The 23,560-nt window shown below is 43.3% G+C and overlaps 1 protein-coding gene and 1 long non-coding RNA gene across 2 annotated transcripts; one reads left to right on the top strand and one right to left on the bottom strand.

Annotated features, from left to right (window-relative positions):
• Positions 1–1,683: 1,683 nt before the first annotated feature.
• On the top strand, positions 1,684–22,775 carry LOC5570241 (protein atonal homolog 8). Its single transcript, XM_001658967.2, has 2 exons — positions 1,684–2,452; positions 20,876–22,775. Exons 1-2 carry the CDS (start codon positions 2,377–2,379, stop codon positions 21,874–21,876), a joined length of 1,077 nt encoding a protein of 358 aa, XP_001659017.1. The 5' UTR covers positions 1,684–2,376; the 3' UTR covers positions 21,877–22,775.
• On the bottom strand, positions 7,674–20,869 carry LOC110676519. Its single transcript, XR_002500476.1, has 2 exons — positions 19,789–20,869; positions 7,674–9,794 (listed from the first exon to the last, which is right to left on the bottom strand). It is a non-coding gene; the product is annotated as an uncharacterized LOC110676519 (long non-coding RNA).
• Positions 22,776–23,560: the final 785 nt, after the last annotated feature.

Raw genomic sequence — 23,560 nt, forward strand, 5'->3', positions numbered from 1 at the left:
AAACCAATTTTCCATGCAATCCTCGGAGGACCAAGAATATTTGAGGTGTACGGATATTATTCTATTTACTGGTATAGAAAGATTAAAATTTGTATCATATTTCAAAACAATTCATAACTAACCATGCCCATTGATCAATATTTCTTATATAGAATGACCCAGGAGTAACAGAGCTGTGGCAATACACATGAAAAGCAAACAGCTTAATTAGTAATAAGCGATAGGCAAAGGTGCGTGATCGGGTGGTAGCCGATCAACGAAGAAATGTGCAAAATATGGATTAATGATCGGTTCTTCAACTTTAGCATAATTAACGCACACAACCCTATCCCACATCCGATGCCCCTCGGTATATAAAATATAACGCGACTGAATCAATCAAATATTTAATAAGTGCCTGGAGACATCATTAGGAGAATTGCTAAAAGTATCTTCAGAAGAGCCTTTGGAGAAATTTACGTGGATTGATCCCTGGAGAAATCAACACCATAGTAAAAACCCGAGGTGATTTCTGAAGTCGTGATAAAACTGTAAAAACCCATAATAATCTCCGTAGGAACTTCAGCAGTCTACATAAGATACATTCTTCCTACATACATTTCATCACAAATCACTCTAGGAGATTTCCTGGAAATTTCATGATTTTCGTCAAGATTTTGTTTCGAAAAAAGCCTACGGCGTTTACTCCTGCTTTGAGTAGATTCGTTCAAATATGTTGACACAATTTCTTCAGAAATTGCTGCAATGATTTTTTAATGGGAAATTATAATTAAATGATTAGTAGTTATTCCTCTAGAAATTCAGATGACGATGCCATGCTGTCAGCTATGTATCCTAACATGATTGAAACAATGTTTAGATAAACGCCAAAACAGTAGGTATAAACCGTAAGGACTTCAAAATATTTCAAAGGACCCATTGGCCAATGATATAATTACTATTTTATAAAACTAATTGTATATTTTTATTATAGAGATAAACAGTTAAGTATCAGTTTGAACTTTCATGTTTTTCTATAAGGCGCCTAGCTCATCAGCACATGTATTTAACTGAACTTGATGAGGCATGCCTTTATTGAGCAGCAGATGAATACTTTATCTTTATGTAACCGGATTAATCATTCTTGTCATCGACTATCCGGCAATAATTTTCCCCACATCATAAGCAAACCAGCTTTACAGCTGTACTGATCAGCCGGTCGCCATATCGCTGCATGCCAACCACTTTTACTCTCATTCTCTCTTACTGCTTCCCGTTCTCTGGTGAGCATTTACCGAAAAAAAACTGCAACTCGCGTGCTCTCCATCACCCTTTCCGACCAAGTTCTCCGTTGCATCCTTTCGCTGTCTTTCTTGCTCGCGCTCTCTGTATATCTAAGCGCCGCTTTGCGTACACCTGACCCGCAGCGGGAGTAAACGAGAGGGCGCACAAATAAACAAGTGCATCGTTGTCACGCGGCAGTACGTACAAGTGCACCGCTCTTCGGGTTCGCTCTCTCTCTCTCGGTCTGTCGGATTTCTCTCGTTCGTAGTCGCGTGCAACCAATGACCGATTGATTTGCGTGCACAGGGAGAGGATTCGCTCACGTTTCTTTTTTGTTTTCGTTCTTGCGTTCTCAGACGGCCGGCGTTTGCTCTGAGCTAGCGTGCACCGGCCGACACCGACAGACCGACGGGATGGCCCATCATCATCTTCATCCATTCAATTTCAGCCAGTCAGTCGGTGACTAAACGTGAACACGATGAGACGTATCTAGTCGAGTAGAGCAAGTTGGATCTTAACAGTTCAGAAGAAGTATTGTTATTTGTTGTTCTCATCCCAATTGTGTAAGGAAGTGCGCTGTTGAGCGGCGACGCATTGAACGTCCTTCAGTAGCTTAAGAATATTTCAAATCAAGAATACAGTGAAAAAGGATTGAGTTGACTTGACTCTGTTGTCAGTTGACGGTGTTTCCGTAGAAAAGAAGTCGAAAGCGAAGTGTTGGGTTGCTTGTGTTCGTTTTCCGGTGTTTGATTGTTGCGGAGAACGGAAAAAGTCGTAAAAGTGCTGAGAACATCAAACGGAAAAGGATTGATTCTTCCGGTTTGGGGGGAATATTTTGAAAGTCAGCGATAAAAAAATAAAGTGACGGAAGGCTTCGATTGACAGAGCGTGAATGATTAGTTTGGGAGAAAAGTTGCTGATTCAGTGTTGACAGAAATAAATATTTATGGAGAAGCGCTGATGGTTGGAACGCAGAGTAGTTGAGACCAGAGCAAACAAGTTAGAGAGTCGTTGAGACGAGTTACAAGTGTCAGTGGAGAAAAGTTTTCGAAACGAAGAACGTTGAAAAAGTCGTTTGAAGCAGAAGGTGCGGTCACCTGAAAATCGTTGCAGATGAATGCTATGAATGCAATCGCCAAGATGTACCCGAAGCTGAGTGCCGTGGAATTGTCAGCAATTTTAATGAAAGGTAAGGTTGGGCTTGACTATTAGATTAAGTGCGGCTGACATGTGTATGGCCAGAAAGGGGCTTTCTTTGATGTCGGTAGGAGCAGAGCCGTAGCGTGGCCTCATAGCGCCCTTGGCGAACCTCCATTTCAGCGCCCCCTGGTCGAAGCTTATCAAAATATATTATTTAAATTCCATTGAAAATTATTTTTGAAACTCTAGTGCAATTACTACAAGAATTTCGATGAAAATCATCGAAAGTGTCATAAATAGTCAAAATAACAACAATGTTTTCTACTTTAAAAAAATCCCACTATTTTTTTAAATCAAACTTATTTCAGCTAGTGCGAAACATTTTTTGGAATAATTAAAATGTATTACAGATTCTAAAATTATGGGGGGCGAGCGATGAGGGCAAGATCAAACATGTCGCGCGTCGGTAGTTTAGCAGTGAAAAAGTGATCGGTTCGTTAGTAGTGTTTGATCCTTCGACCTTGACGCTTGCTCCTGCGGGGGCGAGCGATGAGGGCAGGATCAAACATGTCGCGTGTCGGTAGTGAAGCAGTGAAAAAGTGATTGGTTCGTTAGTAGTGTTTGATCATTCGACCTTGACGCTTGCTCCTGCGGGGGTGGGCGATTAGGACAGGATCAAATATGTCGCGCGTCGGACGAGTAAAGTGAAAAATTGCCGCGTTCGATAAGTCCTTATATGTATATATGATTTTTCAACAAACTATGAATGGTTCGTCACTGTGAGTGTCGACATAAACTCTGATTCATGAATTATTAATATTTAACTTTTTTTTCAAAACACCCCTTTCTTTTTACCTAAATTTTTGTAATTAAAAAATCTTTGAATGGTTCGACACTACAAGTGTAGACTTCCGAAAGGTTCACTTTATTCAACAAACTCTGGATGGTTCGTCACTCTAAGTGTCGGCATAAGAATAGGAGTGTTAGGAATGTTACATCTAGGTATTTGTTCAACAAACTTTGAATGGTTCGGCACCCCAAGTGTCGGCATAATCATGTTTATATGTCACAAATAATTATTTATCATGGTCTAATCGCTTATCAAAGTGAATCCTGTGACCCAACGATCCTCCCTATTAACAAACATCCCTCCCAGTAACCTTTGTGGAGATGCAGAGGCAAACACGGTCTCCAAATAGCAAAGGTTACACACTAACATTCCTTCCCTCAATCCCACCTGACTGCAAGGACGTGGCCGGCGCCGTTATTGACCCTGTATAAATAGAGGCACTGAATTATGCACACTGAAGAAGATTATGGCCAATCCCAGTCAAACTTCTAGTTGATTCTTTGTGCATTTTCACTGACTTCGGTCAATCACGGAATAGCAACCATTGATATGTGTAGTCAGTCTAAGCTAAGCTAAGCTAAGCTGTATTACAGATTCTAAAATTATGTCTGTTGTTGAAATTTTTATCTAGGTTTGGTGCAATTTTAAAATTGTCAGAGTTATCAAAAAATTACACAGTGTTCTGTTAGAATCACACCTAGAATTATGTGAAAGACATATCAAGATAAAGCGAGAGCTCTACTCAGAATTCTGTAATTGATTTTGAGAGAATCTTGTCCAATTTTATGTTAAAATCCTGCCCAGAATTTTATGGATCCCGTCCAAGATAGTGTTAGATTTATGCTCAGTATTCTATGAACTTTTTATTTAAGATCCAGCCTGGGATTCAGTGAGGTTGTGTTCTACGAATTTATTCATTATGTGGCAACCTTTATTAAGGCTTAGTAGAATTTCAATTTAGCCTGTCAACTTCTCAAAAAGACGTAGGTGGAAAGTTTTTCTTATGATTTTAATAAATAAATCGAATGAACACAACATTCCAGCGTACATACAAATCTGAATAATGGAAATTTTTGTTTCTTCTCATTAAAAAACTTAATTAATGTGTAGTTATTTAAACTTCATACTAAAAAATAAATAATGCAAGGAATGAGCAATATCTTTTGAAATGCGCGTATTGCATATTTTGTAAGAAGCCTTTCAGGATTTTTTTAATATTTTTCTATATTATGTCTACTAATTCTGTTTTGAAGTGTTACTAATAAGAAACCCTAATTTAATATCATCTTCAACAATTTGACAAAGTGATTCACGCATTTTGGCGCCCCCTTTAGGCTGGCGCCCTTGGCGGGTGCCAACCTGGCCAACCGCACGCTACGGCACTGGGTAGGAGTGTGTTACACCGGTGACATTTACCGCCTGGGTAATTGCATAATTGGAGCTAGCTCGGTCCTTAGCGGCGCCGCTAACGTAGCATTCGCGGTTGCAGTCGTCGCGTGCAACATGACTAATAGCAAAGACGGGTCGTTGTCGTTTGCAACAGCCGCAGCACGATGCTCGCAATTGCGGAGTCTGCGGCGGCGACAGCTCGCGCGCTTCGCTGTTAGTTGAGTAGAAGTCCGCGCCTACTGTGAGCAAACTCGGCCGAGTGAGCCGTAATTATGTCATTTACTCATGGCGCCTTTGCGTAGTTTTAATTGGTCGTAGCCAAGCTTTTGTTGGAGAGATTACAGCGCGGTTCTTTGGTGACGAATAAATCACTTAATCGTATAGCTCGCATGAACAGGGGCTTGTCATACCCGATCAGGTTGGTTTGACAGGCTAGGCACTACAACAGTGTTGACAACCGGAGGAAAGCTCATTCGAACGGCATTTCCTCTGCGCCGAGATCAGAGCCAAAAATAGTAAGCGACGGAAGCGTTTGCGAGAAATTTTCCAATTAATTAGCAGTTCTTGTAACGGCAACACCAAGCGCCAGCCAGTGAGTTCTGAACAGACCGCCGGTCTTCCACCGCAGAACACCACTTGGATGATGAAAATAATCAAACCGTAATTAATGCTAACAGTCAACCTGACCGGTCTGAGCCGAATCGTGTTTAGACAGATGTTCGGCCCTCGGCGGATGCGCTGTTTACTCATTAAATTAGAATCTCCCTTTCATCGCTGCCTCCGCCGCCGGACTTCTTCGTGCATTGCCTCCGCCTGTCAGCCTCGGGATCGGGTGTCTGTTTACGATGCGCGAAGCCTTCACCATTCGTGAATGGTTTCGCTTGATTCGTGTGGATTCCGATGTCATTAAATTTTGACGAGCTAAAAATATGCCGCCACCGGATGCGTTTGGCTCCACATTCCCGTACCTTCACGTGTTATCCCTTGACGCTATCTTCCGCTGCCCTCCGCTGTACGGTGCTGAGCGTCTTCCCGTTTCGGGGGGGTTCTTGGAAGATCTCCTCCCGTCGTCGTGTTCGGTTGGGTTCTACCTATTTTTCTCAGAATGGTAGGGTTCGCTGTGGCTGGAAAGGCGGGTCTGATTCGTGAAAGATGGTGTAATTATAGCTTCTCCGATTTTATAGGAACATATAAAGTGAAGCGTTTGTTTTCTCTTTCCGACCGTTTCCGCGAGTTCCGACACGGCGTGTCGGGGGAAGGAGTTGCAGATGAACAAAACCTGCCAGACGTGAACTTCGTGTGGGATCATCGGGATATTGCTTCAGGCAGGCTCTGTTTCGCCGGTTGAAATCGGTGTGAAAGTTTATTACTCCATGCTGGAATCGAGCTGGAGTGCGGAGTAAATGTGGGCGGAGAATTGGAAAATTTTATGTGGTTTATGTGTGTTTTCAAGAATAATGGGATGAGGTTTTTTGGGCGACTAGGAATACCGAGATGATATCAATTCAATCACTCAGCCGAATTTGGGAATTCGGGTTCATAAAATCAAACATTTTGAAGAAAGCTTCGAAATCTGTCGAAAATTCTGGCTTTTGTAATTTGGTTCAAAAGATATCCAAGCCTTCAATTTCTCGATGGAATTCTCAAGATTCCTATAACAATCGATGATGTGGAAGAAACACTTCGTCCATCGTTTCTAAGTCAACAATGAAGTCTGTACGAACTGTATCCCCCGGATAACATTACTTACTGACTGTTGGGATTCATAGACACATATGAGGCTGACGTGTCAAATGTATCTACAAAACATCCTCCAATGTAACTGCATCTGATAATGTTTTGGCAGCGCTTGTACAAACGCTCTACACATTGATAATGCGGTTCTTCATGAATCTTTATAACGTCATCACTGACGCGCATAAGTTCTTGAATATCTGGAGGAAAGCGATCATTACACCAATACTAAAAACTACATATCATTTTAAGACAAGGCTTATAAGCATACTTTCAGCAGTGCCGATGGTGCTAGCAAACAAATTGCTTCTCCAAATTATTGAACGTACACTCCCTTGCTAAAGTTTGGGTTCACCGCCTAAAAACATACAAAAGTGTTCAGTCCATATCTCTGTGATTACACGTCCAATTGAAACTCTTTAAGCCGCATTCAAAAAGCAAAGAGCTATTCTTACTTCGTATATATTTTTCCAAAAACATTTTTTGAATTTTGTATGCTAAATTTTTACTTAAAGTTGAGGCATTTTTCAAAAAACACACTGAAAAATCATATCTAATTTCCTCAGCATTGGATCGACCAAAATTTTGTATCAAAGTGTCATTAGAATCGTAATCATATATTCTTTGAAGAGACCCCACGAAATTTTGGCGGAAAAATCTGAAAATTATTTAAAATCAATGAAACAGTCAGTCAAGTCATCGTGCAAAAGTTTGGGTTCACCCCTCAGTATGCTGCAATTCGTGCAAAAGTTTGGGTTCACATGAACGGCACGCACATCATTTCTGTCAATATCTCTGCCATTTTTCAACCGAGTTTAATAGTTTAAAGCTTTTTCGAGAGCAAGTAATGGCGCGTTTGAGATTTCACAGATTTTTCATGTTTTAAGTATGTTCAGGTGAACCCAAACTTTTGCACGATACACCATACTGAGGGGTGAACCCAAACTTTTGCACGATGACTTTAATGATTGTTTTATTCATTTTGAATAGTTTTTTAGATTTTCCCGCAGAAATTTTGTGAGTGCTCTTCAAAGAATATAAAATTACGATTCTAATGACACCTTGTTTTAAAATATTGGTCGATCCAATGCTGAGGAAATTAAATATGTTTTTTCAGTGTGTTTTTTGAAAAATGTCACAACTTTAAGTAAAAATTTAGTATACAAAGGTCAAATAATGTTTTTGGAAAAATACATACGAAGTAAGAATAACTCTTTGCCTTTCGAATGCGGCTTAGAGAGTTTCAATTGGACGTGTAATCACAGAGATATGGACTGAACACTTTTGTATGTTTTTAGGCGGTGAACCCAAACTTATGCACGGGAGTGTATAAGTCAGCTACCAGCTAACTGCAGGAGTTCTTCTACCACCGGGGAGCTCTTCGTCGGAGTAGAGCCAAGGCCGGAGACTTATTCGATTTTTCGAGACACTAGTAAATTGTAAGAATTATCTTACTAAAAATCACTGAACTGCATTCTACATTCGACCAAGTAAATAAAGTACCGAAGTAAAGAATCAAGCGGATTCTACTGGATTCCTAGTAAACGCTGCTTCAAATAGAAAAGCTGAGTCGTTATGTTTCGAAATTGTGCGTACGTTGGCGCATCTCATATTGTGCGAAAAGATGCGACACGAATTTAATTGGAGAAAATCTGGTTTTCACAGTAGACATTTCCAAATGTCTGTAAAAACGCAATAACTGACGAAAACAACCGCCCACCAAAAAGTAATTTCCCTTAGGGCCATACGACCGAACTGCTGGAAAACAAATGCTTTTTCCCAAATGGTTGCCACAGCTCGAAGATGCCATGTGGCCACCGACCGACCGACGGCTACGAGCGGCAAAGGCGACCGAAACCGAAAACCCAAATAAATCATATCATCAAACCTCAAGGGACCGTCGGCGGCGTCGATGCCGATGATAGCCGACATAGGTACGGTTCTAGCTTGTGTGGGCGACCGAAGTCGAGCGGAATGCCGGAGAAGAATGAATGACCGCCGAAAGCAAAATAGATCACCGTGCTCACGCGCTCGCCACCTCTCAGGTCCGATTGCTAGATTCTCCCGAGCCTTTGTTTATCGCTTGTTTACATTCCACTAATCTTCGCGCCGTGGCGAAATCGGCGTGTTGCCCTCTCTAGCCCGAGAAAAGCCTACTATGATGTCAAACGAATAGATTACCACTGAGATTACTGATTCACCGCCAGAGCGCGACAGGAAGCATTTGCCCAACATGGCAACCGCTGATGCGGCGCTGCGGCCTGGAGAATTTGAATTGTCGATTAGAATTGATCAGTATGGAATCGGGTGACCGCCGCCGTTTGCTCATCCATCTGGATGAGCGCAACATGTGTGTCACGCAACCACCGACGACGGTTCAAAACATTCCGCTGCCAGATTCGTTATCAACAGCGCAACCAAATGGCAACCGGATGACGGATGGGCCCTGAGTGAGGCACTTCGACAGTCTCTCCTCGGTCGTTGTTTCACCCCCCGCGAATGGTGCAACAACTGCTTGGATGATTAATTTTCATTCAATCGAGCTCGTTCAACTGCGCGTCAAGCTGGCGTCAACCGAATAAATCAAACTTTTATCTAAATCTCACCCGCCATGCGGTCGCGGTCCAGGTCCAACTACCGTCGGTCGTTCATCCACAAGTTCTTCGCAGTAGTTCTGCCGGGACGAGACGAGACGAGAGCGCTACTCGCCGCGGTCTTCGCACGGTATGCTAATGTGATTTGTCATCGTGATTGCGCTCGGCTCGGCGTTCCTTCGGGAGCGCACTGGTCGCCTGAGGTGCGCGGGGGTTCAAGCATTTTTGTTTGTTCAAATAACAGCTTAAAATATTTAGCGGACAAGATTTATATCGGACTTCGTAACCGTCACCGTCTGCGTTCGTCGTCATCGCACTGGCACTGGTTGATCCCGAAAGGTGCACGAGTGTCGGCTGCGTAGGTGGCAAATACCGTCGATCTGTGGCGCGCCGCAAAGTGTAAGCATTTCCGAGAACCTGCTCTCCGGTTCGGACGAACATCTGCGCATCTGGGAGTGCTGTCGCGTCGCAATTTAGAGCTCATGCAGACCCCACTTCACCTATAGGTCCGTGAATCAAGTTGGATTGTTTTTATTTGCTTCTAGCGCTAAGCCAGTTCATTACGGTGACAGATCTGTTTTGATAGCTTCGTGCCAACTAAACGCAGCAGAGGATGCGGAATGGTTTAATTCGGTGGCCGAGATGGTACCTGACGATTAATAATCCATTCCACCCCTGCAGTTAGCGTTTCCTTCTGTCACAAACCACCCCTGCTCGATTACAGCGTCCTACCCCATCCGCTCCGGGGATATCACTCGGTAACATGTGAATTTTATGTTCGGGTCGTGTCCCTCGTTTTCTCCCGGCTTTGGCTCTGCTGGCTGCTGTAACGAAATAAAAGAAGACACAGGTGCGTTTTAGTGAGCGATTTATCTTCTGCCCTCCGAGACACACCATCCATGGTGCGCAGCAGTTGGTGTATCGTTGTCGCTTGCCAGGGATTGGCGACAAGCGTGAAAAAAGAACAACAGTTCCGGAAAACTGCTCCGGTGACAGTTTGTGTAAATGGATTATTGAAATTTAGAACGGCGGTGCACTTGTGGCTACAAAGTTTGTCGGAGTTGTTGGTTCGTGTTATGCTTTTTTCCCGGGGGAGCAGATGGCTAATTTGAACATGGTTTGCTTTTTGGGAATTTGGTGTGTCCGTTGCACCTAGTCCTTGCAAATAAGTTTGATATTTGTGGAAGCTTTGAGGCGTACACTCAGTACCGAGTTGATAATTATAACATTGTATAGCAACAGTCGGATTGGATGTTTTTTATCTGATTGTGGTAGCGATTAACTGACACTGAGGCATACTGATGGTAATAGTCCGAATACATGTATCTGTCAAAGGATAAGCAATAAAGGCGGGATTGAAAGCCACAAAATGCTTAAATCCATTTTTCACTCTTATTAGAAACTGTTCTCTAAGGGTCAATTCATCTATCAAGACGCGACCTTTTCCGTAATCGGACATCTTAATTGTTCGTTGATTGCAAGCCGCTTTGCTTTTTTATTCACTGGGTACTGTGCGCTACAAAATACTCTGCAATGAGATATACTCTTCGCAATTTTTTTTTCTTGGACGATCGTTAAGGTTTCGCTGTGGACCGTCTTGTTTTTGATAAATCTTGTTTGGGTTACTCGAACTCTTCACTTGAGTTAACCGAGTTGGTAGTTCTCTTGAACTCATTGCCAGGTTACTTACCTTACCAGTCAGGGTAAGGCCTGGGTGGCCTCTGCTGTACGTCTCCTACGTATCCATTCGACTTCGACGGTTCATCGCTGCCCGTCGCTTGCTACGCATTCTGCGAAGGGTCCGCAGATCACCCTAAATTCACGAGAACTATTTTCACTGAGTTGTTATCCGACATTCTGGTGACATGCCCGGCCCACCAGTCCAGGGTTGACCAGGCCCTACGTTGTGTTTCTTTAGGTCCCGAAGAGGCAGACGAATAGTGAACGACTTCTACTTCCACGATGACTAATTCATTGCCCACCACCGAGGATACCGGGATACTATTTGTAACGCCTACCACAATTTTCCATTTTTTGCGAGGTGGACTATGGTTGGTTCTCCCAGCAGCTGGTGCAATTCATGGTTCATCCGCCTTCTCCACGATCCGTCCTCTATCTGCATGCCTCCGCAACACCTTCCGTTCGAAAAAAAATGAAGGGCGCGTTGACGTGCGCGTAAGGTCGGCATCTGCCCCGTCAGCTTCGGAGTAGGCTAAGTCTACGGTCAGGACTAGCCTGGACGAGTGCCAGCTCTTGCTCAGTGGAAGCGTTTGAAGGACGGTAGCCGTTGATAACTTCGTCCAACTGCCAGCGGAGATTTGGCAGATTAAATCGCCTAAATGATCATCCATCAGCCTTGCAGCTTTATGCGATTACTGGCTCGCACTGGAAGGTGTTCTTGACTGCGATAATAACTCCTCCACCTCGAAGAAAATTACTAGATAATGCACTGCGCACATTGGACCGAATCGACAATTTAGCCGGATAAAAGTCTTTTCTCTGTTCTCGTCGATCTTAGACGTTTGATGTCTTCAGAGAAGTTATTCGTAATTGAGTTTTGCATCTTTTAAGAAAAAAGTTGAATAGGGTGGCCCTTATTTAAGTTAAAATTTTGACTCAAACTTTTTTGTTTGATGAAATTTGTAGCTGCGGTCTTCTGCAAACATTTAGAAAATGTTATTTTGAACAACTTTGTCGAAGACACTTTTGATCTAACTCTTCATTTGAGCTAAGTAAATTGATTTTGAAAGTTTTAACTTAGGGTGGACCCAAAAAATCAGTTATTTTGATCTAACTCTTTTATTTTCAGTTTCACGTGAATGTGGTCTTCAGAAGAGTTGCAGAGGAAAAGAAAATACACATTTTTGCTGAACATCGCAAGTTTGTAATTCTTGTGATTTTGAAGTTATAAGCAAATTTAAGTGGAAAACTATGAAATCTTCAGATGCCCATAACTCATGGAGTTGGTTCGATACAATTTTTCTTTTAGTGGCAATCGAAAGACCATCTAGTTAAATTCTACAACTTTGCTAAAGACAGCACGCCGTTAACTTTGAAATCTTGTGAGTTACAAGCAAATTTAGAGTTTTTAAGTGTATTTTTGAAGTGAATTTTCTCAATTTAAAAAAAATACGTTCTCACAGTTTTTGCAGCAAAAGTTGCCTATCGTATGGCCTTTCGATTGCCACTAAAAGAAAAATTTTATCGAACCAACTCCATGATTTATGGGCATCTAAAGTTTTCATAGTTTTTCACTTAAATTTGCTTATAACTTCAAAATCACAAGAATTATAAACTTGCGATGTTCAGCAAAAATGTGCATCTTTACTTGCTCTGCAATTCTTCTGAAGACCACATTCACGTGAAACTGAAAATAAAAAAGTTAGATCAAAATAACAGATTTTTTGGGTCCACCCTAAGTTAAAACTTTCAAAATCAATTTACTTAGCTCAAATGAAGAGTTAGATCAAAAGTGTCTTCGACAAAGTTGTTCAAAATAACATTTTCTAAAAGTTTGCAGAAGACCGCAGCCACAAATTTCATCAAACAAAAAAGTTTGAGTCAAAATTTTAACTTAAATAAGGGCCACCCTATTCAACTTTTTTCTTAAAAGATGCAAAACTCAATTACGAATAACTTCTCTGAAGACATCAAACGTCTAAAATCGACGAGAACAGAGAAAAGACTTTTTTCCGGCTAAATTGTCGATTCGGTCCAATGTGCTGCGGTCGCAACGGAATATGGTGTAACCGGATGAAAACTCAGCGTTACCGATGTCCGGTCTAAGCCATGTTTCGGTGAAGGCGAGGATGTCGCAGTCACAGCTTGATAGTGCCAAACGTAGCTTAAAAGTCTTGATGCGTAGACCCCTGACGTTTCGATAGTAGACTGACGTAGGATGCTTCACTATCGGGGATGGATTCGTCGCTAGGACTGGTCCAGGCGCGTTCGTTTCGCATGAGGGTGCTTGAAACCGACCTCGCGATGTAAAGGGCCGACGCTGCTTGGATGACGAAGAGCTAGAAGCAGCAACAACATCAGCGAGTGAACAGTTCGATGAGGGAGCGTACTTGCCATTAACTGTGAGACACCTTCACCACATCCACGTACAGGACTGGAACGACTTTCGATTGTTGGCTGGAAAAGCTGGACTGCTGTGGGGGGTTCTGGGGCTTCCATATTACTGGATGTTGTGTGTCCCATTATACGGCCGATTGAAGCTGAACACCATTGTGGAGCAAATGGCATGCTGAAACTGGTGAACGGATCAAGAATCGAACGGCATACGCTTAAATCGAACTTGCCTGTGGTAACAACGGCTCGGAAGAGCCCTCCTTCAGTGCCAGACACAGGGCCGGGACGACTGATGATCGGTGGCTGCTGAGACGCGACTGTGCTGGTTCCAAAATACCAGCCACAGTGCGTCCCGGTGTCGATGAGGCATCGTCCGGTTATTTGAGGATAAGGCCAGAATTCAATGCGACTGACACTAGCCGTGTGTATGTGTTTGGTGCTCATTGCAGTCCTGCTGGATGGAGAGGCCTCCAAGAGGCTTTCTACGGTGCATCTCGGATTGTGCTCAGCTTTTCTATCAAGTTTACGACCCGGCGGGTGACTGCAAGCTGCACGACTGTTGAAGGAACTTGTTGGGCTCATTAGATATCTGCGTGAGGAATTTCTGCCAGCGAGATGTCATGGACAAGCAAGGTGGATAGCCCAGTCGCCGGTCTTAAACACAGGAACGGAACGACTTTGACGGCTGGAATAAACAGCAATACTGGAACATCTGCAGGGATTCGATTGAGCCCAGAAGATTCAACCGGCTGTTTCTTCTCAGCAAGTGACTTGGTTAGTTCCTTGGTTTCACGAAGTTCAGTCTTTAACTCGTCAAGTGAGACCTTGATTGGATCTGAAATTTCACTGACGACATCTGCAGTCGATTTTATGGGATTTTCCTTTACATGAGCTGCAACAAGTCAATGTATTATGTATTATGTCTTATGAGACGCGATTGATGTGAAATGCTCATCGAAAAACACAAAAGGTTATTTCGTTACGAATACATTCTAGTTGTTTGGGTCATTCAGAATGACAATCACGTAGCAAAGGATGCCCCTTCTTTTATGCTGAAATGCTCTCTGTATTCAGACAGTAGAAGCATTAGCCTTAGAATGCTAATGTCGCGACTGTTCGTGTGACCAACATCTAGTTTCGCGACTTCTACCATCTATTACGTTCGTTAGTACCGTAAAATCGGGTGTAATTGATCAGAAGGGTGAAATTGATCATCGTATCACACGATTTTATTTATTCGTAATGGAGCTCAAATGTCAATGTAAGCTGCAGTTAATAAACGTTGTTTGTCGTAACTATTGTCGAATTGTGTGTTGTGAAGTTTTTTTGCGTTAAAGATTGTATATTACTATGAAAAAAATGTAAAATTTCAAAATCATGCACGGTGCAGTATTGACAAACACCTATAAACTTCTATTTATAAGCAAGGATTTGATCATGGTTTAAACCTGAAAGTTTGTGAAGATGCTTAAGATATATCTCCAAACCAGATTTCATAACAAAAACTCGTACCAATTAGCTCATATGGTTGAAATAATTAAATTTCTGTAAGATATCATTGAATTCCTTAGGAAATTGCATACATTTAGGCGTTTTCCGCGTAATTCTTGAAATTTAACTATTCGTTATTTATATAAATATTGCGTTGGTAAGAATTTGACAAGCATTTTCGGATTCAGGAAGCTCAAATTTATCATGTAGAGTTGTTTTGAAAACTAACAATAATGGCATTGACAAGTGATCAATTTCACCCCGAAATGAGATCCTCTGATTTTTTATTTTATAGATATTTGTTAGCACTAAAATGACATTTGTTAGAAAATTTCGGTACATAAGTCGATGAGGCTTACCTTCGTACTTGTTTTCCTTCATTTAGTTGTTTGGCATTGTTAACATTATAGAATACAGACTAGAAAAACCGTGAAAAATGATCAATTTCACCCGAAATTACGGTACATAACAGTCACAGCGGAAAATAGTTTTTGTTCAGCTATTGATATCAGCACGCAACCAGGTTTTCCGAAGACTCGTTTTCTATACTCTTACCCAGGACCTGGATGACTGCACAGCGCTTGAAGGAGGGGCTCGACTGTAACATGTGGTACATTCGGTAACTGTAACCATGTAGACTCACAATGTACGAGTCTCTAACCAGGATAACTTTGAACTGCTGGCAGATGTGGCTCGATGGTAGTGAGGAGACATGGGCCCTGCCCTTCTACGCCTACTTGTCCCATGAGGTTTGTACCGCGGGATAAATATGCGTAGAAGGCAGGGCCTTCCATAAAACTAGCAGGCGTGCATCCTGATCTCGAAATCTTATGTGGAAGAGCACCGTAAACATGTGTCAAATTGAGCAATTTTGGATTGATTTTGACATGGAGGGCGACACAAATCATACTTTTCTGAATGTTTCGGCAGAACCAACTGGATAATTCTTTTTTCAAAATTGCTTCTTCCTCATTTTTTGGATGTTCAGCAATAACTGTAGTTTCATCTATACTTATAGTACACAGCTTTCATTCGAAAAGGCCTTTGAGAACAGTTGAAGTCTCCCAGCAAAAGAACCGCGCCGGCAAAACCCCAACCCAACCGGTTAAAGGTGGGACTTACTGAAGCATTTATTAATTATAATTCAATTGTTTTCTGCGGCGACGCGGTACCCAACGGGAACCTCGAAAGTCCCCACTCGCCATCGAGAGCCATGTGCGCGCACTGCACTCGGGTAAAATATGAATACAATTAGCATAAATCAGATGTCAAGTTCGATACTATCGGGCTGAACGGTTGTCGCGTCACGTCCGCGTCTTCGTCTCAGCTCCTCCGATGAACGCTGCAGCTGTGGTATCACGCTTCCTGATCGATAACGCATGCGATGGCTAACCACTGCCGGAGTGCGGATTGACACCGGTTACGTGACAGGTCACGTATGAAAGGGCTGAGCAATTATTGACTCGCATTGCATCATGTTAACGCGATAATCGCCGCAGGTCCGAGGTGCGAATGGACGTCCCGGCAAGCGGTTAATATATTCGCCCCCTTTGATTGGAGCTTGCTGTATTAGCGATGCAAATTGCGCGCTTACGCGGATCAATTGTCAGAATGACATTGGGCTGTCAAAATTCTCATTAGGAAGACGCGCTGCTGGCGCCACATCGCCAACTGGGCGGAGGGCCTTTTGTATTGTTTGTTGGCTTCAAAGCGCCACACACGTAAATGTTATTGGCGCGATCCGTCGAATGCCAAACCAACAGCCTGAAATGCAAACAAACATATCGCCAGTCCACCAAGACGACGATGAAAGAAAGAAGCTACCGCATCAAACGGAAAAGGGAAATTTGTGTGGAAGGAAAATAAATGCAATTTGTTTAGAATAGGGTTTACATTTGTGTATTTGCTTAATCCGTTTCCTGCATTGGCACGAAGCGTCTCTCGTGTGGACGTGGCCGGTGCGGCGGGGAGCACAGTCTGACGCGCGGCGAAACATGCCGAGAAAGTAAATCGAAGCAACCACAGCTGGGACCGTCGAAGGACGAAGCAGCACCGCCGAAGAGCACCCAACTTGGCAAGCTGAATATATGCGGAATGGATTAATATAATATGTGTGTGGGTTTGGCGCCATCTGTCCGATTATATTCCATATATAACGATAGGAGGGTTCGCCCGCCCGACGCACATGCCGCTCGTTCTCCTTTGCACCGTCGTCGTCGTCATTGCCAGAGTCGACACATTACAAACGATTGGTTTTGCCGTATTGCCGCCTCAGACGGCAGAGCGTGATGAAACCATCCTCCATCTGTTGTTGGCTTGGACGAACCGAAGAATGTGCTGCGAAAAGGTTTATCTTGCATCTTGGTTTACCATTCTTCCTCACGAAGACCGGCGAAACTCCAGGCTGGCTGGGCAATGATTTAGGGTGAAGGGTCGGTTCGTCCATTTGGATTTAGTTCGTCGTTGTTCGCCAATTCGTTCGTTATGTGCTAATACCTGAATCTGACGAACTTTAAGAGCCAAACCCTAGATATTCCATTGTGGCCAGATCCAACCCGCTCAGCCACATGCATTCTGATCTCAAGTGTATCTGATTTCATCCCACAGACCGAGAGCCGGGACCCGAACGCCCATTCGCTGACCATGTGAGACTCGTTATTAATTTTCGAAGGTCTCGAAAATCGAAAAATGTGAGAAAAAGGACCAGTTCCGATAAAGGGAACACAAAAAGCGAAGCCTCTCTCGCGTGAGTCACTTAACAACCTTTTCGAGTGCTGCTGCCTCAACATCAGGCCGGAGACGACGACGGGACCTCTTATCAGAAATAAAGCACACACCAAAAAACCCCTTTTCCGAAACTTGTAACCGTCTGGTTCCACGAAATTTTCAATCTCGTTTTTTTTTCCTTGCCTGGGCTTCATGCTGCGCCCCTTCATGGGATGCCAAATTCGCTGCGGCATCACGCTCTCGGTACAAAAGGATGTCGCGACAAGATTGCAACAAGCGACACCGAGAAACCGTGCAGAAATTAACATAACCTTCCAGAAATAGCATCTTGTCGTGTCCCCGGAGAGAACTACAACGACCACGAAAAAAGGGCCAGACACCAAAATTGGGAAAATTTTTCGCCAAACAGTGCTTCTTCCTTATGCTCGCAGTCAGCGGTGGTGTTCTGCAGATGAGTGCGTTTTTTCCGTACAATTTAATTAGAGTACAATTTCTTAATTTGGCAATAAGTGGTGACTGTTTTCTCACATTGCAAAACAAGGAAAGGTGGTTTTGATTTTGATGAGTGAAGAAGTCAGGCAAAGGGGGCGGTGCTTCTTATTTTTTGCACGTTTTACAACGAATGTGTACTGGATGATGACAAAACTCAAGTTAAGATGTAACTAGAAAAATACTCATCATCGGGTAGTTTTCAAAAAACTCAGTCTTGAATGCGATGAAACATTTTACCTATGGAAGTCAAAAAAATTTACGTGCTGTGTAAATTTGATTTTTTATGGTGTGTAGTCTTGAAGATCTTTATTTCGATTCTGTCAAAAAGCCTGATTTCCTCTTATGACACACTCCCAGCATAGCAGGTTGTGCAATCTCAGATCCCAATGCATGTTCTTTTACACGTTTCAGAACGATTAGCAGATTGCTATCATCTGCAACGCAAAACCATTCCCATGAATCAGCTCTATGACCAATATCGAATAAAACAAGCGATTTGCGCTCGAGCGGCTTCTGTTTACCAACCAACCCGATCACCGTTTGGCTGTCGCTTACATTCCTCGTTTGTAATCAACCGTTTACGCCATCACATGCCGTCAATCATCCACCCACTTCGCTTCTTCCGAGAACGTTGAAGAGACGATGTGAAAACCATCTGGCAAATGCTAATAAAAAGCCACTACTAATGAGCAACGACAGCCTCGGCAGCAGCTCCTCAGGAACGGATCGGTTTTCACTGGAAGTTCAACCGTTGCTGCTTGCTACTTGTGCACAGAGGGAGTGCACAGCTGGTTTTGATAGCGAAAAGAAATCCCGAGCAATGCTTGCTAATCCCCCTGGCACAACTGGCACCGAGCAATGAGACGGCGGCGGCGCTGTAAACACAATCACCCCTCTCCTTGCGATGACGAGGGGTGATTAACTGGCACTTGTCAGCGTGCGTGGCGTGGGTTTGCTGCGGCTCCTGATCGAATCATGCACACCACGACAGACGATGCTGGTGTCGTTTAATTACGCCCTCTTTAGTCACGGTCATGAGGCACACAATGTGTATGAGAAACACAGTTTGTTAAGTTCTACGAAAGTCTGCGAGGGGCACGGCACTGTTCCTCCTTTTGTCGAAACATGTGCGGCGATGCTTATCTTGACGTCATGCAAAAATGTGAGTTCCCTTGCAAAACGACGGAGCGATGCAGGAATATGGGCTACACGTGAAATACGATGCATCGGACGACGGCACTGCCCTCACATAAGATTAGTTATGCCTTTTTAAACTTTCAAGAGAACCCGAAACAGTGCGGGAAGAAAGCAGTCCTTAGCATTTCGGAACGCATGCTAGGATGACGAGGGGCGAGACACTATCGTACACTTTATTCTCGTTCCTCCTGCAATACGTTAACTGCGTTTGAAATGCGATTCCATATGTGTGAGTGCGCCAGAATCCGGCGAGACAGTTTTAGCACAATCTGGCGCCGTCATTTGGCGCAATATAAAACAATAATAGCAGACACACTGAATGCGAAGAGAAGACAGAAAAGAGAGTTGGAAAGATGTGCCACACCGCAGTGAAGCAGAAGCTGTGAAGAACCCTCTTGGAATTGCCGGCTCGGCTGGGATCCCTTCTCCTTCGTCGGCAGTGAACATGGGTGAGGCGCAGAAATTTAAATAATATGCAGATCTTTATGAGCCGGTCCGAATTTCCTCCGCCCTGGCCTTCGATGGTCGCACGCTCACGTTTGAGCTAATTGAATACGAAAGGTTAACGACGCTGCGAGAAGTTTTCGCGATGCGACAACGTCTATCGAAAGCAGACTCACATACTTGTCAATTGACTTGCCAAGAGCTGCGAATTCGATCGGTGTGTTACTTCCCATTGCTGCATTATGGAATTTATGTAACAATTAACATTTACAAGTTAATTTATTGCGCGAACGCGTTCGAACAGATTACGGCAGTGGCAATTACGAGATGTTATGCACTTGCAGTTGTGCATGTAAAGTACCGACAGAATGCGGAGGAAAATGTGTCACTCACTTGGAAGCTATTTATAGCCGGCTTCTTCATCGACGTGACATCAGCAGACGATCCAGCGCAGTGGTGTTCGATTCCAGCTGGTAACCTTACCCAAGCAACCGCACGAGTTCATCCACACCGTCGTCGTCGTCGTCGCCTTCTTGGATGGCGCTGAGTAGGTGGCACTGCTCCAGTCATCAAATTTCATCCGACTGCATTCCACGCGGACGTAAAACCCCAGACATCACAGAATGGAAGAAAACAACACAGCACAGCAAAACAATCCACCGCCAATAAGAACAGACTTCAATTTGCATGAATTAACTTTCACACTGCGGCGCTGCGATCAACAAGCAAAACAACATTCAAAATTTTTAGCCCAACGCTCTCTCTCTCTCCCTCTCTTGCACCGCATCGCTTTTGCAACACTTCGGCACAGCTTGCTTGGATTGCTTGGTTCTCTGTCAGCGATTCAAAGGAGAATGTAAACAAATACAAAATTAACTTATGACAGTCACGCACCCCTGTTCTCTTTCGGGTGCAAAGATGAAAGGAAGCCAAATCTAGGCCCCACTAATTACCGGGAAAAATTCCTCCACCTACAGATGGCTTTCTGCGCACCCCCAAAAGAGAGCAACCAAGTGTGATGGCGTAAATATGTAAATAATATTAAATCGTAATTTCCGGCTTGCCGATCGAGCAGAAGCGCTCTTCCACAGAAATACCCAAACCAACAACGGACACTCGTTAAACTCGTAAATTATTCCCTCCATCGTCGTTCGCCTCTTTTCCCATTTCCCTGCTGCTCAATCGAACACGCGCAGTTACACACAGCTACTAAACTGAACAGGGGTGCACTTCGATCCCCCTTCTACGTCTCCGTCTCTCGGGGCATGATACGCAATTACGACTTTTCTCCCCTTTGCTTTTAGCTGCTCTCTTGGGAGGGAAATATTCACATCTGGCAGCACCTGTCAGCCGGGTTTTCTCTCTTCTCTACTTTGTAGCTTTTTTTATGGGGCCGCATCTGGAAGTGGCCGACTTTTTATACGACCTTGTAACAAAAACATCTAACGAAGTTTTTTTTTATTCTTCTCCTTCCTTCCAGGTGCTGCAATGTCCGCTGCCGCTTCGTTGGAACGTGATTCCGGTTTCAATTCGGGCAGCTCCGAGCACGAAGACGATCTCAAAAGCCTAGACCAGAGCTCCAGAGATGGACTCATCACACCGGAAAACAGCTCGGAGGATTCGGTTGAAGTCAAACTTCCTCAAACCGTAATCAAAAACAAGCGCAAAAGTACGGAGCCCTTACGAGTGATTTCGGATGCGGAACTTCTCGGACCCATCAAAAAACGTATCCGTTACGATGATCAGATCAAAGAAGAAAAGGAATCCCTTCTAGATCACCACGTGAATGGAAACCCTTTCCGACCATGGGCTCCAAGTGAGGATGTACCAGCTGGTCATCCACTACCTGCACACTTCCCCAACCCGGCGGATCTGCTGGTCAGACACCCTGGAGTAACCACCTTTCACCGTGCCATCAGCCTGAAGCCCTTGGACCGTCTTCAGCAGCAATCACCAGCTTCCATCTTCCCGCCATCCATCCCCTCCACCTCCACCAGTACCCCCTGCCAACAGCAACCCCTCGCATTGATCTCTAAGAAATCCCAGTCCTTCAAAACCCCCTCCCATACTCTCCAAGACAGCATCCGGCAGTCCTCATCGGACCACTCTGTATTCCTGCCACCGCACCCCGTCAGAGATCCTTCTCGGGCTTCAGCAACCAAAACAAATCAACCTCGCAACTACAAAAACATGACCCGTGAGCGACGGATCGAAGCGAATGCCCGCGAAAGAACCCGAGTTCACACGATCTCAGCAGCCTACGAAAAACTCCGGCAAGCCGTACCCTCCTACTCCGATGCGCAGAAACTCTCCAAACTGTCCATCCTGCGGATTGCGTGTTCCTATATTCTGACCCTTAGCCGGATGGCTGGCGACGATTACAGTGCGGACGGATCGGAACCCTCGATCGACGAGTGCGTCGAAATGGTGACGAAAACCATTCAAACCGAGGGCAAGATCAAGAAGAAGAAGGACGACTAATCGGTAGCGCCACTGGTGCGCGAGAGCGAGAGTGTAGATGATGAGTCAATCAAATGAAAAAGTGGTGCTGTGCACACACGTTAATTGAAACGCTTAGCAATAGGGATGGAAGTGGAGAAGCGGTCAAATGGAATTTGAGAAACTTCCGGCCAAATCAGTTTTAATTTGCTTCATCGACTAGGGTGACTGAAAGCAGTTGCGGTGATTCAGCGAGGAAGCTGAAGTAGTTAGGTTAGGTCAAGTAAAGGATTTCAATAAGAACTTACTATTTATTTCGCCAATCTGGGATCTACGGTCGAGGATCTGAGTAACAAATTTTAAGCGTTTTTAGATTTTAGGGGAATCGATGCAAACAGTACAAATAGGGTGCAGCAGAGGGAAACTTGCAGGTCTGATCCGTTGCCATAAGCTTAATTGGAACTTTGAGACAATAAAAAATCGCCAAATAATTGATGAAATACTAACAGATAGTTGTGATCAGGGAAGACTCACATACAAAACAATAGTCGGTGCCATAATAGCCAGAACCAGAAAGTAGTAGAAGGAGCGTAATTGTAACTGCATTTTCTTTCGCCATATAGCAAAACAGCTTCTGTAGTAGTTAGGATGCGGATCGTTAAGCACTGATTACCGAGTCAATCGATTTACGTGTTTCATTTTTTGTGTCAAACCGAGCCATCAAGTCACGTCAGTGGAAATAGTTTAGGCTGATCTTCACTAACGATAGTATCTCAATTTACTTGTTTTAAGTCTTAGTCAGCTCTAAGGAATATTTATAAGCAAATCAAATTTGTGATTGTTTTGTAAACAATTTTAAATGTCCTACAATACGCGAAATTGTGAGAAAAGTGGAGCAGAAATAATGAATAAATTGAAAATATTTTTGAGTCAATTTTAAATCAATGTGTGTATTGTACATTTGAAGATATCACAGTTCTTGGAAAACTCGTTTTTATGTAACAATTATGCTTTGCTAATGAAGTGTATATTTTAATTTATTGTTCAACCATCATAAGCCCAACATTTTGAGCCATTGTTTGTTACAACTTTGCATTGATCGCGAGAAGGGAAGGGTCAAGTCTTGTATCCAGTCGGCCAGAGAGGTTGCAGTTACACAATATACGAAGCTTCTGTATTTTGAAATTTGCGATTGTTTTCAAAATAGTGTCGATTTAGACTGAAATTTCAAATCTTGTACATTTTACATACAGTTGTGTTGAGAATAATAGTAGTGAAACCCGATTGTCATTCAAAATGCTCAACTTTGGCATGTAACTTAGTTTCTATTTGAGCAATCGGCATGAAATTCTGGCAGTGAACAACAAATATACTCAATTTCTCACAAGATTTGATAATTTTCACACTACCGGCTAAAAAGTTAACACCAGGTGAAATCGCTCAAAATAATAGAAGTTTTTCTTTTGTAAATTTTTGTTCAACAACAATTTTATAAAAAAAATTGGCTTTATACATTCATAGCTCGGGTGGAAATGGTTGAAACGATGAATAAAGAAAAAATCAAAAACTCAAAATACAGCAGATATTTAAATTATTGGAACTACTATTATTTTGAGCGATTTTACCTAGTGCTTAACTTTTTAGCCGGTAGTGTGAAAATTTTAAAATCTTGTGATAATGAAATTGAGTACATTTGAAGTTCACCGCCAAAATTTTATGCCGATTG

The sequence above is a fragment of the Aedes aegypti genome, chromosome 2 (assembly GCF_002204515.2).
Source record: "Aedes aegypti strain LVP_AGWG chromosome 2, AaegL5.0 Primary Assembly, whole genome shotgun sequence".
NCBI classification, from domain to species: Eukaryota; Metazoa; Arthropoda; class Insecta; order Diptera; family Culicidae; genus Aedes; species Aedes aegypti.